We start from the raw sequence: 18,928 nt of genomic DNA, 5'->3' as shown, positions 1-18,928 counted from the left end.
AGCCGCATGAGGAGCCGGTTATAAATAAATCCGCCAACTAGTGTCCAAGCTGCGGTACAAAGCTGTCCACGTGAATATTTATCGCTTGCAACATTTATTAGGAATGGAAGACAACCAGTTGGCCTTAGTAATGTACACACAAGTAATAACGCAGCCTGTTATCAGATCACACATGTTGTCATCCCTTATCGTTTTGCTGGCACCGATAAGTTTCAGACTAAAGTGAGATGTAGGGACCGATGCCATGCATGACTGCACTATAAATTGCGAATAACTACATAGATGTCAGTGTACGAGCCGCTTATCGCGTTGACAATGCCGTGGTTTTTGTGGCTTCGTTTGGCCAAGCCCGTGCCGAGGCTATCGGATTCACGTGGCCGGGGCCGCCTGTTACAAATTTCGAATGGCCCAAAAATTAGACGCATTTTTACTGCTCATATTGCACAAACTATTCAAGAGACTCCATATGGCTTACGGATACTTCTAAAAGCTCGTAACTACTTCAGCACCCCAACGATAGTCACGATTTATTATGCCTTCATTCACAATCATATCAATTACTGCACTAATTCCTGGGGACTTACGTACCAGCTCATCTATCTCCTCCTGAACACACACACACAAAATCAAGCTGTCTAATTCATTACAAATAGTCATTATAATGCTCATGTCACTCCACTATTCAATGAACTGCATATTTTCCCGATTAATTTGCTAATCAAATTTAACTTGGAGATCACAGCTTTTCAGTTTGTCTTTAATAGTAATTTGCTTTATATTATCGGTAGAACTAACGTAAATAATCGCAATATCACGCGTTTTTCTCTACAAAACTTTCTACAACCAAAATTGCGTACTAACTACGGTAAACAGACAATTGGATTTGCAGCAATTAACAACTGGAATAGCCTGCCCTTCACTATTAAATGCTCCGTGTCTCTTACTTCATTCAAACTGTCGTTACATTCTTTTCATTTGTACAAAGATAACTATTTTTCCTTAACAAAGAACATCTTTACGTGTGTATTTTCTTGCTGGGTTGTTATTGCGTGTTTTTAAATGTTTTTATTGCTGTTGAACTTAAGTATAGTAATTGTTATTGCGGTTATTGTTTGTTGCTTTGCTGTAGTTGCTGTTTAATCCTTGCAAAGCTTACGTTTACTAATTACATCTGCTTTCTCAGAAGAAGTCCCACTACAGCGCTGCACTAAGGGATCTCTTTCTGTAGTGCATACTCTGATGCATTGTATTTTTACCTGAAATTAAACTTGAAACCTGAAACCTTGAAAATTCCGGAGGGGGTAAGGCGTGACTGGAGTATCCTGAGAAGGCTAGATAGGATACGCTGGGCTCGCACTCAACAGCATCAGCGGCTAGCCCGTTTTTCTTCAGGCTCTCACGCTGCTGGGAGCTGTTCGTAACAGCATGAATCTGCAGGAGGAGCCGTCACTCACCTTCTTTTACCATTCCGACGGCGAGGCATTTCTGAAACCTGCAAAACTGGCAACGGTTTCTTCTCCTCTTGTCCACTGGACAGTCTCGATTAGCAAGGCACACGTATTTGGCTCCTTTTTGAACTGTCCTCTGCACAGAAACCAGTAAGGTATTTTAAATATTCCGTTGAACACTGCAGATGCGATCGTTTTTACTTCAATTCAGACCTTATTAATCGTGTTTTCTTCACAGCAAACAGTATTGTGTGCAACCTGACATGTTTCGAATTTTCTAGACATTTTATCTCTGTAAATCAAGCAACTTCTGCACTTTGAATGAACTTTATTTCCTCGTCATAGTGAGTGGAGACTGGGATTAAAGGTACCAATGACCTGACGAAAGGTCCCAGCCCCCTACAGCAAACAGTTTCGACAGCGGCGATAAAAGAAGGAAATACATATAAAAGGCAAAAGTACAGAATTTACACAAGTAAAAACATATTACACTTGTAATACGAACTACACAGCCACAATGCACACATATCACAACTGCACTGTATATATTCATTTTGTGACGGGATGTATGTACATACAAACAAGCAGAAATGGAACAGAATGACATTGATCAAGAAAAGGAAGCAACATCGGCTAGTAGCTATGCGGTTAACGCTTTTTTGAAGTACCCAATGGAGCGCTAAAGTCTAACAGTTCCTCAACCTTGTTTAATATTTCAGTTGACTGATATAAAAATGTTTGCTTTCCATAATTTGTCCTTGTTTTCGGCTTGTGTCGGATGTTCCGCCGTAGAAGGTGCCGAGATGTATCTGTATTGAATGTTTTAGAGAATAATTTCTGTTTGTGTACTGTAGGCAGAAGCTTATAATAAATTTTGTCTGTGCGAAAATGTGAATAACGCTGGAACAATGGAGCGGTTTCAACATCTACATAACGACCATGGTAATTGGTATATATACGAAGAATGCGTTTTTGTAAAAGAATTAGCTTGTTGTAGTTCGTTGTTGTTGTTGTTCCCCAAACCAAGATCCCATAGCAGAGCTTTGAATAAAAAAGGGCATTGTATAACTGTTGTTTGGGCCAAAGAGGAATTAGGTGGGCTATGCTTTTAATAATACCTACGGATTTCGAAAGATCATTGCATAATCTTATATGTGAACTCCACGATATATGTTCATCAAACCATACACCTAAGAATTTTTGTTCCTTAACGCGAGTAATTTCCGTGTCATTAAAATATAAGTTAATGTCACTATGCATGTTTTTGTTACGAGGCCTGAATAAAATGTATGTTGTTTTTGCTGTATTGAGTTCGAGGCTGTGCACTTCGTGCACTTTTTCCAAAATAAACATTTGCTTCGGAATTCGCCCATCGTTATCGCATAACACAGTCAGTCTAAATGAACATGCGCTCACAGGGAGCATTAATAAGCCAATAAAAGGAAAGCCTCGTCATACAGGCCAGCTCAACGCTGCTTTCATCAGCTTGGCCAACTCGCTGGCAGCGTGCAGCAGCTACTAATATTAAACATTTCTTTTGCGTAAAAAAGACAACAGTTTTGGGTCCCAGTGAGTGATTTAGAATGTGTGTTTGCAATAACTCCCGTATTATTCATCAAAACAAGAGAAGCAGTTTAGAGTGACAGTAAAGGCACCGTATTTTGAGTTTTAAGAATAAAGATAGGGCTCAGAATAGCCCTGCATACATGAACAGAGTTTCAAAGAACAGATCAAACAGATGAAACCTCGTGAGGAATTAACAGCACAGAAAATCTGGCACCCAGGAAGCCGTAGCGGCTCACTTGCCAAACATTCAGCCATCACGACGCTATTTGTACCACAAATTCGATCAGAAACGAAAATATTAATCCACATTTAAGTAAAAAAAAAACGAAAAATTCGCCAGATACACTTCAGGCTGCTTGCGTGTAAGAAGGCGTAAGGCCGCCCGCTCACTTTGTAAACACAATCGCCGCTCGCTGCGGCTAACACGATTCCACGTTGCTGGCAACTCTACAGGCTCTGCATGGCTCTACGTAACCGCCGTCGCGATGCCGCCGCACCCTTCTGGTCTGAGCGCTAACTTCGTGAAGGCTGTCGCTGCCGTACCGCGGCTCGCGCAACGCCTTAAGGGTATGGCGCGATAGCTAATGGCTTATTGCCCACACATGCGGGATTGGCCATTATCGACTTTACATTCATAGATCCCTGGGAGTCCTCATACCACTCCTGGCACAGGGGAGCAGCGTTTAAGCAGTGCACCACTGCCCTGGGATGGCAGGTGCTGCCATCGGTGGAATTTGTGCGATCCAAGTTACTCTTCCGGGGAATCCTCACGCGACCAGTCAGAAATTCATTAATTTAACTGCCACCTGCCAGGTTGCACAAGGACGCCATCTTTTATTGATACCATCGGGTGTTCACACATACACACGCACGCACACATACACACAGAGACGCACAGACGCACGCACGCACGCGCGCACACACAGAGACGGATTTTGCTCAGTTGGGCAAGTAAGGCAAGCGTACCCAACAATATTGTACAAAAGCATTTTTGAGCGGGAAACCGTTTATGAATGAATTTTTTTTCCCTATAACGTAATATTTCACTGTAACACTCAATATATCCGCAGATCACCCGACGCTAGTCTTGCATTTTTTTTTCTATTCACGTTTTTGCTATCGTCAAAAGCGTTCTCCATTAGTTTTCTATGGCAGCCTTGACTGCTCGATGCGAGCCACGGAAACACTTTAAGAGAAAGATTTTGCTACATATCGGAAGAATGGACCTTCAATATTTCCATAACAGTGTCTTAAAAATTTCTAATTTTCAAAATTGCTGTCCGATATTGTTGGTCTCGTAACTAAAAGCTCTTTTTACCTTCTGCAAACTCTAAAAGTGAGTGAAGAAAAAGGAAATATAATAAACTCTCAGATCCCTTAGTAGACAGTTGATGGGCCTCTCAGTTACTCAGATTTTGATAACATAGACAGAGGGTGGCTAACGGAATGGCGCACATCCGTACTGCTCGTGCTAAACGCTGCGCATGAGTTTAAAGTCAAGAAGACGTGGCGCCCCGACCGTGTTGAATACAAAGCTTGAACCGTGAAACTGTCGACCAGAAGCGTTAGTAAAAGTGGCGCAGCTTCCATCCTTCGTTTCCAGTCCTGTACACCACGTCTTATCGCCACAGTGGTCTGCATGGCCGTGAAAAGGGGGCACGAGCGGACGTACCTTGAAGAACCCCTTGCAACCCTCGCAGGTCCTCACGCCGTAGTGTTGGCAGGCGGCGTTGTCCCCGCACACGGCGCAGAGCTGATAGGACGGCGTGGCGGGAGGCGGCGATGAGGCCGTGCTCGACCCCGAGGCTGGTGGCGTTCCGGGGGCCGACGGTGGGGCCAGCCGTCCGCTGCACGAAAGAGAGCGCCCGTGCCTGTCAGACCACACTGCTAAACACGCACCGACGGAGCCGCGGGAGGCTTGCTCGACTCGTGGGAACGCGACTCTCAAATTTGAGTCGCTGGAAATAAAGTGCCTATCTCTCTGGCGCAGGCGTTCTTGTGAATGACTGAGCCTTGGGCTGTGGTCACCACATACGAGGCCCGAACACTCGCGAGCGTGCAGTTCCCAAAATATATGCAGGAGCTTGGCACATCGTGTGCAGAGAAAGCTGCAGTGCAAGTCATGAACAGTGACGAGTATCTTCGCCTAAGTTCCTTAAATCTACTCCAGTTCCGGAAACGTGCGCACCCCATTGTGTCTGTTCTCGAAGATAAGCGACTCAGAAGAGCGTCACAGTCCAATGATAAACGACTAGGCTGTGTAAAGGAAGGCTTTAAAGAGCCGCCAATAACTTCCATAATCTTACTCAAGGGGAGCACAAGCGTACACACCACACGCATAACTAGCCGGAGCTGCTGCTCAAGCAGCCAGCGCGGAAAACTCGTTGTCTTTTCCGCCTCAGGGAAGTATGTAGCTTCGCCGCTGCTTTCTTGATGCACTGCTAGCATTCACAGTCGTTTGTTTGCAGCCTACCCTTTTATTTCACGAGCAGCACTGATCTTGCTCGTTTATGCAAGAGGAAACCTTCAACACGACTGGAAACCGAAGATGCGTATCACAAAGAAAGGCCAGCAGAAGACGGATGAAAAATATTCGCACTGTGTGTATTGAAAAAAAAAATATAATGTGTGCCTACAAAAATAAGCACACAGTTGAAATGAAACTTTCTTAAATCTGGAGTGAGATTTCACGGAGTGGGATTGAGACCCCTGTAGAAGCATGATTATAGGCGGCTATTGCTCGCGACAGTGAATTGCTCACATTCCTTCGCATCGTTCCTATAATAACAAGAGCTTAGTCAATAGCTGCGGCAAACGATAAGCCATGGAAGTAGTCAATGTAAATTGATAGGTCACTGACTGACACACCTTCAGAGAAAAAACTTGGGGGCCTTCTCAACCGCATTCTTAAAAGAGAAAATGCGATAGAATTTAGGCTACTTGCGATGCAGTCTACAATGAGTGTCTTATGTTGTTGAGATTTTGCTGTTAAAACTCTAGTTGGAACCAGTTCCAACTAGAGTTCGAACCCTTATATCACGTGCATGCGTCATCAGCTTCTAGTATATTCGAGTACCTCCCATTAGGTTATGCTATCGGATTATACTTATCCGACCAGATAACCCACCTTAACCCTACCCACTAATCCCCACTAACCTACAGTAATCCATTTTATGGGGTGGGCCTACATCCAAATTTTCAGGGGTCCTTTGGAATTTTCGGGGGTGGGCTAATTTCTAAATTTTGTAGGTTCTCAGATTTTCGAATTTGGCGGTGCGCTATGATTGGTCCACTGGCGGTAACGTGGTGTTGATGACGTCACAACCCTCTCAATCGCATTCATAGATCGCGCGGAGTCCTCATACCACTCCTGGCGCAGTGGTGCAGCGGTTAAGCGATGCGCCAATGCCCTGGCAGGTGGCTGTTTCACGCACAGCCACCAGTGCGGCTCATGAGGTTGCTTGTCCTAATTACCTCTAGCGGCCAATCATTAATTTAACCGCCCCCTGCCACAGTGGGCAGTTTACGAAAATTTCGGTGGGCAGACTGTGGTGACGTCAACAGGTCGCGTGACCTCTCTAGACCAGAGGGGGAATTTCGTGAGAGAGAATAATGCTATCGCTTTAGTAGTTGGTAACTTTGAGCTCGAGACAAGATCGCAGTGACATCCCACCGATTTGCTTTTGTTAAGGGACCACTTGGCTGTCACCGCACATGGTACCACGAATCGAACGTGCACGCGCACGAGTGGACCGACTAATGCGGCTCCTGGCTCCCAGTTACCGGAATACGCGAACATCCGCACAGTGCGTGTCGCATTCTCTACACAATAAAAACATCCACCAATGCACGCACTGCGCTCCGTTTCTGGCAAGATTGTGCTCGCCAACCAGCTGGTGTGTATCGAAAAGCTGAGTTCCCTCATATTACCAAGAGAAAAGTGTTTCGGTGATGCATGGCTAAATTAAAAAAAAAATTAAAGAGAGGGATTTGCTGCACTGTCAGGATCCCGAAACGTAAAAAAAAAAACAGACACGGTCATGTCACGTTCCAGCATTTAAGACGTCACATCATAAATGGACGGCTGAGAGTGTCGACGACCCTGCGCCGGAACAAGGAGGGCGTTGCTCCTCGCCATTTGAGTCCTTTGCTCACCGATCGCCATGCTGCTATCAACTGCTCCTTCGCTGCGCCAGTACGCGCTAAGTCTCCATGTTTAGAGAAAGCAGTCGGTTTCCGTGCGCATGCAAGAATGTGACCTTCTCAAACATGCGAGGACAACAGCATGTTCGTCACGAGCAGCTGGACGGTGACGTAGCGGAAGTGTTTACTGACGCTGATTCACAGTATACACGTATATTTAGTAGCTCTACGGTACAAAAATCCAGATTGTATTTATTAAGGTTCGCTTTAATCATTGCGCGACATGAAGCGGCAGCAATAAGGAAGGGCTGGAAAACAGGACTTAGCTTACAAATTACATAAACAGCCACGATTAGCCTTCTCCACTCATTTGTTCAGGCTCGCCGTTCGGGTGGAAAATGTCGAGGCGGTCTTAAGTAGATGCAAGTCCGCCAGTTTACTCGGATAACTGTGATCAGCGGAAGCCATTCAAGGTGGCGTAAGTGTCAATGAGGGAATAATCAAACGGCACCTAAATGTCGGTTCACGGTTCAGGCATTGGAGAGGCTGCAGAAGGCATCCCTTTGCAGCCGCAAGGCCTCGCTCACGGGGTCACGTTGACCGTTCCTTCTCTCCTTGTGCAGAGACAGTTAAAGGCAATCTTGGGGGCCGCTGAAGCTACATTTGATGGTCTGTGCTCCGCGATAAGCGTTCGCTACCGCACAGCGATCACAGCGACCGATGGTGTGCCCCTTGCCTGCTTTCTGCTGCCACTGCAGCCGCGGCTGGCACTCTTCCTATCCGCGCTTCAATTCCCCGGTGCGGTGTACGTAACTGTATTGTGGGCACCGCATCCAATTCAACTTTTAAATGGCAACACAACGTACTTACGAACCGAGTAGTAGAAAATATTGTTATCTTGGTCTGCATATATTCTCACACTGGTCAGAACAACCGCATAAACTAAATATCTCATCCCTGTCCTAAGATCTGCCGCCTCCAGAAACAATAAAGTAATAAAAACCTTGAATACCTCCTTCTAAAAAACAAAATCAGGCCCAAGTAAAAAAACAGAAAACAATATCAGTGAACAAAAACTCCTTGTGTAAATATTTCAGGATAAGAAAACAAACGCATCGTGGGTTGCCTCTACAAACTATCAGTCACTTGAAAGCGGTGCTCATTACGAGTAGATTGCGCCTGAAATGGAGTCCAATTATAAGTGCAGTATTTCAAGTACTTTTGCCACAAACGCTTTTTTTTTTTCATTGCAAGCTCCACGGTTTTTTGAAAACTAAATAATGCTAGATTTGCCAGTGCACATTTTATCAAATTAATAACGATTGGAAGGGGTCACGGATGTCAACACGGCCGTAAAAGGTTGTAAAAAAACGTCTTTGCACAAAGCCTAAAACTATAGCTGTTTCGTGACGTGTACAAACGGTAGACCCGAGTGGGACTTAAACTGTTAGCTCCGCTAGCGCTCTTTATAGAGTAAGAATAAAAGAATAGATACAAATATGGCCACGCGCGGCTGACGTCAAGCGGAAAGTGCCTTTGACGCCCAACGAACAATCGTGAGATGCTGATGGACAGGCTTGTGCGCAGGAAGGGGAGAGAACGCAGCGCCATGTCACAAGAAGCAACAGAAAGTAAGCAAAAATAATGTGCTTAGCTGCAAATAGCGCTGCAGAGATCTTTCTATTGTCACAATCCAACCATCATGTTCTGCAGACGTGGTGCGAACAATGTAGCACTGCTCGGACCACGCACCGAAGGTCACTCAGCGTGGCCGTCTAAAGCACGCTAACTATCTTGCACTCTGTTAGCAGCTGAGCGCTAGCATAGCTACCCAAAGCTATATATATCTGCTAAGAGGTTCGGCAGTAAATAGCATTCTATGCTACGGTTCGTTGCATAAAGCATGCATCGACAGCACCCCAAATGTGCACTGTGAGCTCCTGGCGTCGAATACAATAATAGGAGCCTGAAAAGCAAGTACTGAAAGCGAATTAAATTTGCGAGATCTAAACCAGATGAGCTCGCGGCAGCAAGGATATGAGATTTGCTAGCGGTCCCTCCACTCAGCAAGCAAATTTATCGTAGCTCTCTAAACGCGAGTGCGTTAGAAGGCACCAGAGGCACGGCGCCCTTCTCAAGTCGAGACAGGCGAGGCTCACCCGGTCTCGGAGGCAGTGGTGGCAGCGGCGGAGGCCTTGAGCAGTGGTGGCTTGCGGGCCTGCGGCCACGAGCCTCCAGGACTGGGCAGTGGCGGCGTCAGGTCGCCCGGGAACGACGTGAGGGAGGACGACGAGCCAGCCGAGACGAGGCTGAAGCTGGAGCTTTCCGACGGTCCCGGGAACACCAATCCTTTCTGGAACACCGGTGGCGACGGGTGCAGGTAGCCCGAGAAGCCAGCCTTGGCGTGCTCCTGCTCGGCCTGGTACTGCACGTAGCAGCTCGAGCTCTGGTACGACGGCGGCTCGGTCTTGTAGAACTCCTGAGACGAGCCGGCCATGGCTGGTGGCGGTGGTGGCGGCGTGAAGGGCGGCCGGTAAGCGGTAGACGTGTGGGGCTTTGGCGAGAAGCCGCCCACGGACACCTGATAGGCCTCTGGGCTGCCGGCCTCAGCCGGCAGCTCGGCGTCCGTGCGCAGCTCTTCAAACTTGAAGGAAAACACGCCGGAGTGTGTGATGTCCCGCCTGTACCTGGAAGCAAGGGGCTTTTGCTGAAGAGCCTGGTCACGCAGAAGCGCTTCGCACAACCCACCTGGGCGAGTACGTCTCCTCGAAGCTGGGCAGGGCGGAAGGGTTTGCGGGTGAAATGCTCAGGGGAGTCAAGGGAGTCGGCTGCTCGGTGAGGGGAGGACTGCTGACCACCGGGAAGCCCGACTGGAACATCTCCTGGTAAGAGGAGACTTCTCTCACGGTGCTGCCGAATACCTCAGAAGGAACCTGCGCTCCCACTAAATCGAGACCGGGGAGCTTGAGCTCCTCGCTCAGCGATAACGACTCCTCGGCTGTGAACGAGGATGAGAGGTAGTCGGCGTGTAAGAGGCTGCTCGTGGAACTTAACGCCGCGCTCTGCAAACGAACAGCGGACGATCCAATGTGAGTCCGTCGGCAACGCAAAGTGGCCCCCTTCCCTGCCCCGTCCGCACAGGCCGGGCTCAAGCCGCCAGTGGCCCGAGCCCGGCCCATGCGCACACACCGCGCTCGCAATGGGCGCTGCTCGGAAGCATCCCCAGAGCCAATGGCCGTTCCACGAAACGCGCGAGTTTCGCGCGCGCGGAGGGCGAATTTTGAGCAACAGTAAACGAGCAGCTCCCGCAAACATGTCACACTCGCCGCTGCGGAGAAGAGGGCCGCGCCGCTCTCTTCTCTGCAGGGCTCCGAACACGGCACAAGCACTGCATAGTACCTACACAGCTACAATGAGAGAGCGCAAGGAGGCATGCAATCAGGATTCACACTCAGCAGCGGGCTTAGGCGTGCACGCAGAAGCTAGCCACGCTGCATCGCACGGGGACACACCAAAGCTTGAAAACAAGCACAAGAGAGCGAAGAAAATGCGCTAACGACTCGGTGACGCACTTGGCTCCGCGCAGCGTTCTCGAGCGCCCTCGGAAAGCAAAAGATTGAGTCGCAAGTTGAGGAGCGGGCCAGGGCCGAGGCAGCCGGACCGCGCGGCCAGTGGCCGAGCGGATACGTGGCAGCCGCGGGTCCGGCCACCCGCGGCTGGTGGCCCTGGAGCCTTACGTGAGCTCTGCGTACGAGACCGTGCCAGGCGCCTTGGATGCTAAGAGCCGCGTCCAATTCCATCCGCGGCCGTCTGTCTTCGCAATGAACGCGAGCGCAGCCGCGGGTTGCATATAATCGGTCGCGTCAAGGATTACATGTCCAGTGGTGATGCAGGTGCCAGAGACAATGCGGAACGCATGTCACGGCGAGGAAAGAGGGACGGAAGGAAAGGGCGCGGGGTGGGGGAGAAAAGCCTGTCCACACGCAAGCGGCAGCAGCGCTAAAGGCTAGAGACGTGGTCAGGGCGAGCAGCAGGTGCTGGGCGTGCACACGCACGTCATGCGGGGACCAACGTCAACGGCGCCAATGGGGTGCCATCCGTCTCCCCGGGGAGAGGGCTCAGCGCCTCGCACCCTCGCCTGACGCGCGCGAAATGACAGTGACACGAGGTCGAAGCGCTTCATCCTCGGCGAGCGGGCCACGCGTCTCCGCGTGTCATCTGAGCCGCCCGAGGTGCGCGCGCGTTGAGACCGACGGTCGGCTGCTGCACAGCCTGCGCGGAAGAGGGCAAGGTACCGCAGCACCGAGAAGCACCGTTTGATAACACCCGCCCGCGAAGATTTTCGCGCTCGGCTGCTACCTCTGGATACCATCTCACGCTCCCTGATAGGCGCAGCCGACCAGCCGCTTTCCCCGCCTGAACGGGCTTTTCTTCTGCAATTCCCCGAGGGCACGCGTGTGTACGCCCCTAGCGAGCTCCGCCTATGTTTCTTCGACGAAGCACGTCTCGAGTGGGGCGCGCATATCTAGAAAAGCACTCGATCGAGTCGAGTGGGTCGTGTTCACAGGACCGAGACGGCTTTTAGAAGGCTTCGCGAATGATGCAAGCCAGCCCTGAGCTAACGTTTCCCGCGACTCATAGGGAAGGTTAACGGCCACTTTGACAAAAAGTGAAAGAGATCTGAGACGAACGATAGAGAACGGCCAGAAATCACGACAGCCGGTGTTCGGAGACCTTCTCGGCCAAGCCCGTTTGTCGTCTGTCGAAGTGCCGGACGCCCATGACAAACGCTACACGAAGCGAACGCTCGGCACTGTTCATAGTAAGTATTCACAAGCTGCGTGGGCTGGTGTCCCTACTTAAGTACAGATGCGAACCCAGGCAACCGGAATGACAACTGTTTGTCTAAAATATTACGCTCACTGACCTACCTTCGGCTGCTATTTTTTTAAATATGAAAGTTCCGCTATCATCCGACTACCGCGCCTGTGGTAATGCTTTTCTGGCAGGAATGCGTGCTGGAAGCCTTACGGCAGCGACCCAGGCAGCGACCCACTGTGCGCGACGATACTGTTCCCGCGTGGCAGGCTGCCGTGCCTTGGCGTGCGAGTCCCTCATTCAAGACGTTGTTACCAAGATCCATGACCTCGCTAAGTGCAGCTGAGCTGTCAGCAGATCAATGTGAAAGAGGCAGGCGATGTCAGTGACTTGGACGTGACTTTCTGGTTTCTGCCCGGTGCGAGCAGGGAACAGAGCAGAACTTAAGAGGCCGTTGGCGACAGAAACAAAACTCACGGACACCCTTCGTGTGCTTGTTTGCGATGCGACTTTTATTTTGCACCGATAGTGTGTGCCCATTCCTCGCTAGTGCTAGTGGACCTACAGTCACAATTTTGTGACCAGAAATCCTGCACATTCGGTGCAACTCGTAGACAGAGAGAGCGAACGGAACAAACCAGGCGTGAGAATAAAATGAGATAATTACGCGCACTTGATATGCACCGAACTGAAGATAACAGTGGGTGCTGCAGGCTGCGGCGTCGTTTCTGCCCCCATTGCTAGCTGCTATACACGGACAGGTACGCGTGCGCAACAATGGCCTCACGTCCATGTGTCTCTGCACGGACGCTCGCCTCGATGCGATTGCGGAAGACAAGCACTGCTGTGCGCCAGCTAAGGTCTCTGCGCTGATTGCAGTAAAAGCATTTTGTCGCTGCCCAGCAAATGGGCACTTCTCAGCGACTCCGTGCTGATAAGCCAGTATGGCTACAGCTAAGCAATACGGATGCAAGCAATCATTACGGGGAATTTTCTGCTCCAGTGAATGACCGAATGCCGAGGCTCGGCGATTTCTTCTCGAATGTGGCCAGTGGCATAGCCAGGTTTCTGTTTTAGGGGGGAAGGTGGACTACATGTGGGTGGATCAAGGATGAAGGAACTAGAGGAGGAAGCTGCGTCGTTTACAAAGGTTCGGTTGCACCGTCCGTTACTAATCACCTGCATGTGTATAAATAGGCCTCATTTATTCCGACCGAATTTGGTGATGCGGTCGGCTCACTGTTTGTCATTTGCAAAAAAAAAAGAGGATGAAAAACTGTGATATGACAAGGTGATAACTATAATTCGCATCTTACTTTTATAAAAGGTAGTGCAAAGAGAAAGATACCCAAAGCCAGAAAATAACAAAGTGCCTATTTGGAATAAAATTAAATGTTTTCAGGAGGAGGGCGCTCTTTCTCTTAAGCACCTATGCCTCGAAATCTGTCGAATGGGCTATTGTTTGGCTCATGCTGCACTTTAATGCATACGAATAATGAGGCCAATATAGCAGCTATATTCCCAGTGCTTGAGGGGTTCAGCATTGGATTTGGCCAAAGTTGCGGCCACAGTTCGTCATCAACTAACATTTCAATGAATTGAGCGTTCTCACTGACGTTTTGGCTCCCAGTCAAATTGCTATCAGGCCCCTCAAGTCTCAACCTTTCATCTCCTTCAGCGTACCTTTCATGCATCCCAGTCGCTGGAAACGCTGTAAAAGCGATTTTAACATGCTATAAATATACTTTAAATCGCTGCTGGACATCCAGATTTGTCGCAACAATAAAAAAGCTTCTTTACAAGACGTAAAAAAAAACTGCCTTGGGATTTTGTGACTTCCATGGAGGTCAGAGTGATGTCAATGGATTTTCATGGTCCATCCGAGTAACCCTGCCAAGCGTTAGTAAGATGCGAAAGGTTAAGACGTTGCAGTAAGTGCCCGCTGCTACGCCTTTGAATACACACTCTCGTGAAATGCATCTAGTTTGGAAATAAAAAGGGATAAATATTTAGTCATTTGTTTGGGGCTTTAGTAGATTGCAATGATTGCTTCACTTTCACATTCCCTGGTGCTTCTCAGGAATTGGTTAAGGCAGCGTTTAAACGAAATCGCGCGGGGGATGGAAAATACTGAATAAAAGAAAACGGCAAAAATGTTCTCACTAGTAAAACGTACAAGTATTGACATCGTCGAGAAGCCGCTTGTCTCTTCTCTGCCAATGAGGAACAGTGTAGAAAGGCAACAATGCAGCAATCAGCTCCCGGTAAAAATGAATACCAAATGGGTTTACTGTGCTTACGTGGGTCTGAATCATGCAGTTCAGTCGTTGGTCTTTAAGCTTAGGGTATTATGCAAGCGCTGTGTACAAACCTCCCCTGCTCTGCGCCAATGAATCCCCTCTGTGAAGTTGCGGCCACAAGGGTGCGCGTCATTTTCACAAGTTGACTTTAACAGAACCGCATGAAGTAGGTGTACGTGGTATGCAAAAATAGGAATGACGTATTAGCGTGTAGCTGCAGCCCGAAGGCGTGAAAAGAACAGGGCGCAGCTTTCATAACGGCATTGCGCTGCACGCATGATTGCACGGCTTGGTCAGCAGTAATATGCCAGTGCGTATAAAACATGAGAACGAACGCATCTTGGGGACCGAAGCGGCAGGCTGCCTCGAATTTGTCGTAACTCTCCAGCAGCCAGTCGCAGAGGCCGGAAAAGCAGTTCGTCTCGACTTCTGCCAGCGACCGGAAGAGATCGTCAAGGAGTTGCGCATGTGCCGCACTGCGACTGCCGAGATGACTTGCTGCATGGCGAATCGCGCCGGGAATCAGCATTGAGGTGCACGTCTTCTGCGCGAGTGCGAGCAAGACCTCACGCCAGAGTAACGCGAACTACTATCATCGGCGCAGGCTCAAAGGTTAAGTACGCACATGTGAGGTTATCACAGTCCCGTTTGGTCCGCCACGAAAAGAGACCTGCTGAATAGTTTCGATTCAGACGCGACGTGCGCCCACAGCAGCCATCTGGAAGGTCGCTGCAATGGGCGCCTCCCAGCACCTCTCACTGCGCCAGTGCTTTAGTCGTCAGTCGTCTATCTCTCTCTGGGAGTTCCCTACGCAGTGCCTTGACGGCCCGACGTGTTTGTCAGGCCGCCAATATGCACGCACGTCTGGGAGCTGCAAGGCCGCAATAAAGCGGCTGCGCATCGCGTCTGTGGGACTCTAAGGGGACTCTGTACGCTAGCTCCGCCTGCCGGCGCGTGAGAGCGACAGGCTGCAAACACGGCGCCGCTTTACGACACGGAAAAGGGCAAATGAATCTAGAAAAGATGAGGCAGTCGTGCTTCCGCTGACTGTACCTCATTATACACGCTCTCAAATGACAGCACAGGTATCATGCGCGCCATTTGGAGCGTACTCTTCAGAACTGGTGCGCCTGAAGTGGCTTCCCAGCTTTATATCTGTGTCTCAGGAAAAGCGAATGTCGCGGCAAGGTGCGAAACCGGGTCGCTGGTTTCGCCTTCGCAACGAAGCTGCGCCGGCGTCGCTTCTGCGCCTCCAACACTTGTGGCGTTCCCTAATCACTCTTCCTAACTTGCGACGACGACGACAATAAAACGAGCCCGTTGCTGCTGAGCGCCTCTCTTTCTTGCTTTAGCCGTTGCTATCGGCGCTGCTTCGCCGTAATAAGGTGCATTTCGACTTTGTTTTCACATACGGCTGTCAGCTGGTCGCGCCCGGCGAACAAATCGCTTTCTGACGCTAGAGGCGCAATACAGATGGTGTGCGTTGACAAAGACTAATCCCGTTGTTTGAAGCCTGTCAACAACGGTGTGGCAAAACTTGTTCCGCGTGGCCCAACTGATTCGCAAAGTAGCCCGCTGTTGAGTGTGTAATTTATCTTTTTTTTTGCACAACAGTTGCTTCGAATGCAAGTCTTTGTTGTCACATGACATTTAACGGCGGCGAGATCAACACATTCCTTTCGGTTTTCAGAACGAGCTGTTTGTTTTGGGCAAAAACAAAACTATGAGGGAGCGACTGAATTACTCTGTTCTCCGCAGTCTTAAGTCCGAGCACAGGTTTATTAGAAACCCGGTTCAAGGTTGCGGACCGAAATATAAACGCGCCTCATTTGAGTGGCGCCAGTCGTGTGTCGGAGAGGAAGCAGGCAAAAAACCTCCACAAGCGTACGGAGCACAGGCCCAGCGCCATGAAGTAGACGCTTCAACACCTCAGCTGCTATGCATACGAAATGTCACGAAGTTAAGCTTTTGATGGAGGCGAAAATATTTACCATCCCCTGCGAAAATGCATAACTGCGTGAGGAGATCCACAATTGAGCTATCAATCACGCAAAAGATGTGGACTTGAGCTCTCGGAGCGGCGCGCACGTACCCGTGGCAGGAGGGGAGTGAGGAAGACTTTGTCAAAAGTGGGCGGCGACTCATTTTAATTTCCCTCACGCCTCTGTTCAGAACCATCTGCTTATACCGCATGTTCTTCTCGACCCAAGTTTCTCGTCAGCTTCGACGAGTAAGATCAAGGTTCTAGCGCAGGATAAGCCAAGTTAGTCACAACAGAGGTAGGTATTTTACCGCGCAAGTGAGAACCTCTGCCCTCTCATTTCTGTTCCACCAAACTTGGTACGCGCGAGGCCGGCTGAGCACGCGCGCCTGCACCAAGGAATCATTGGGAAGCGTGGTAGCTCTTGCATCAGCTATCCCAACGTCACAGAAAACAGCTGCATGCGATGTTTCGGGGTGGTGATTACTTTTCGGGCATATAGTGCGACATATTAAAAAATGATAAAAGCAACTAGAGAGAAAGAGGGGCATCTGCTATGCCCCGTGCATCTCATCAGTCTTGGCATCGCTTTCCTCTCAACTGCGTTAAAGAGAGAGAGAGAGAGAGAGAGAAAGCAAATCTACTAACGCGAGCCAATCAGAAGCCTGCGTGCGGGTCGCGCAGATGACCAGGCAGCCCCTCACATGGGCGCAAAAGCTGCCAGGCAGAAATGCACGTTCGTGTCTTGCGTCGCTGGGATCTTGGAGAGCTGTTCGCTGAAGAGTTGCACGCGAACAGCGCTACTTGAACAGGGCACGAGAGCGCATAGCAAGGCAACGCAACATGACTCGCTACGTATTGTCTTGATCTTCGCCCCTGCGTCTTGCTCAAGCGACGATTTTGCCGTCATTTATGTACCAATTAGCCCGTTTCAACACCTCGGCTTGCGCGAAGAGCGCGTGGGCGGCTGCTGCCTCGAAGGTGTAAGCTTATCGGGTTGAAAAATGGTCGAGAGGGACAAAGCTTTCACTTCGGCTGTGCGGGACGGGACTTTGAGGGGACTACTTCATCCCTGACAGTGGGCCTTCCTGACGTGCCCTACCGAGCGCTTCAGCATGCATTTATGCGAACCGCAGCAGGCGAGGCTGCTGCGGTGTCAAGCTCGTCTAAACACTGTGCTGGTAACCTTAAAAATTCCCCAATCCTCCAAAGATAAGGCGTTACGTTCAATATTAGACGGCGTTTCTGTACAAGAAGTTTTAACGCTTTGTGTAGCCTCATTAAAACTGTAAATAATTACTGCCTGAAATCAACTGCAGCCGATGTCGTTGCGATAACTCTGGTTGGAATGCGGTAGCATTTACTGCCTCTCCTCAAGTGTTTACAATATGGTGATATCGACACGCAAGGGCTGAAGGAGCTACGCTAGGTGACAAACTAGCAGGCGGTGATGAGAAGGAAAAATAGCTTTTATAAACAAATATTATTGCTCCAATGGCGATTCTGGAGGCCTTTCGGATAAGGGATAGCGGTCTGCAGGCGATGCATCCCAAGCCAAGCGCTCCATGTGAGCTATGATGGGTGTGGGGTGAGTGGAGGTTGAAGCACGACGGCACACTGAAAGTTCCACAGCCAGCGCTTTGTCTTCAGGTGTGACAAAGGAACATGCAAGGGACGAGAGCAGCATTCCGATGGTGTTGCAGTAGTGTATTATGCTTGACAACGCGAGCTTTAGGCGACGATAATGCTTTCTTCAGGCATCATTTTCCTCCCAAATCAACATACTCTTTCCTTCAGAGAAAACAGAAACACCATGCATTGCCGCATTGTTTCATCTTGTATACTTTCGCCTGCGTGTTTTCTATTCATTTATTTCCACTTTTAGTTTTTTAAGTTTTGCATTTTATATTTTTGATGCGCTTCATTTTGTAGTTTTTGCTTGCGTATTTCTTGCGAGTCACTTCTTTTCCTCTTTTCGATTTTACGCATTTCATGACACACATGTGTCACACTTATTACTTTTGCCCCACTATGCTACTTACTGTGTAGTTCTGCTTCTTTTGTTTGCTTTCAAGTCCTGTTCATCCCCACTTATCTCTAAAATGCCACATTGTTTCAAGGTACGGGAAATAAATAAAACCAGCAGACACCTAGAGAAGTGTTGACACATCGCGTTTGTCAGGGTGTTTTCTCGTTCTCGCCCCGTACACGCGCGGTTTCGTATTCCCCGCGAAGTAAGCGAGTAATTATCCATTAACCCCCTCCAGAGACCTGCCTGTCGGCATCAACCGGTCCTAGAAGACACTCTGCTGACACTTCTTTCGCTCTCGGCCGATGCAGCTATACTCGGCGCGCGAATCGCATATCTTTCGCTGTTTAACTGCTAAAACACTTCGCCTCAGTGATTGGTCAACGCCGGAAGAAGTTTGTAGAAGACTGCGGCTACGCCCGCCTATTGCAGCAAAACCAGGACAGGTCATGCGCAGAGAGTGGCGGGAAAAGGGAAGATGCGTGTGGAGAGAGTGCCAGCGGCACTTTCCCGCCGTCACAACGGGGTGAGATTGGAGCGCACATGCACTCGAGCGCGCCGATAGTGCCACGCTGCCCTCACACGCTCAGCGTTTTCCTGTGCCCTCCTCCCCCACGTCTCCCCTTCGCTCACCGACGCGCCT

At 49.4% G+C, this 18,928-nt stretch overlaps 1 protein-coding gene across 12 annotated transcripts in view; it reads right to left on the bottom strand.

The window, feature by feature from the left end:
- The window catches only part of Hr38 (Hormone receptor-like in 38), a 44,677-nt gene that overhangs the window by 7,607 nt on the left and 18,142 nt on the right, over positions 1-18,928 (bottom strand). For 2 of the 12 annotated variants that reach the window (XM_077646804.1, XM_077646805.1), the window contains exons 3-6: positions 9,906-10,039; positions 9,317-9,838; positions 4,687-4,861; positions 1,455-1,584 (exon numbers count right to left, since the gene is read on the bottom strand). In XM_077646804.1, coding sequence (XP_077502930.1) covers positions 1,455-1,584; positions 4,687-4,861; positions 9,317-9,838; positions 9,906-10,039 — 961 coding nt within the window. Of the gene's footprint in view, positions 1-1,454; positions 1,585-4,686; positions 4,862-9,316; positions 9,845-9,905; positions 10,220-10,714; positions 11,159-18,928 lie in introns of those variants that run through there. The other 10 variants (XM_077646802.1, XM_077646798.1, XM_077646799.1 and 7 more) reach the window with 10 other exon arrangements.

The sequence above is a fragment of the Amblyomma americanum genome, chromosome 1 (genome assembly GCF_052857255.1).
Source record: "Amblyomma americanum isolate KBUSLIRL-KWMA chromosome 1, ASM5285725v1, whole genome shotgun sequence".
NCBI lineage: Eukaryota > Metazoa > Arthropoda > Arachnida > Ixodida > Ixodidae > Amblyomma > Amblyomma americanum.
This window is presented reverse-complemented; position numbering and strand designations above follow the sequence as displayed.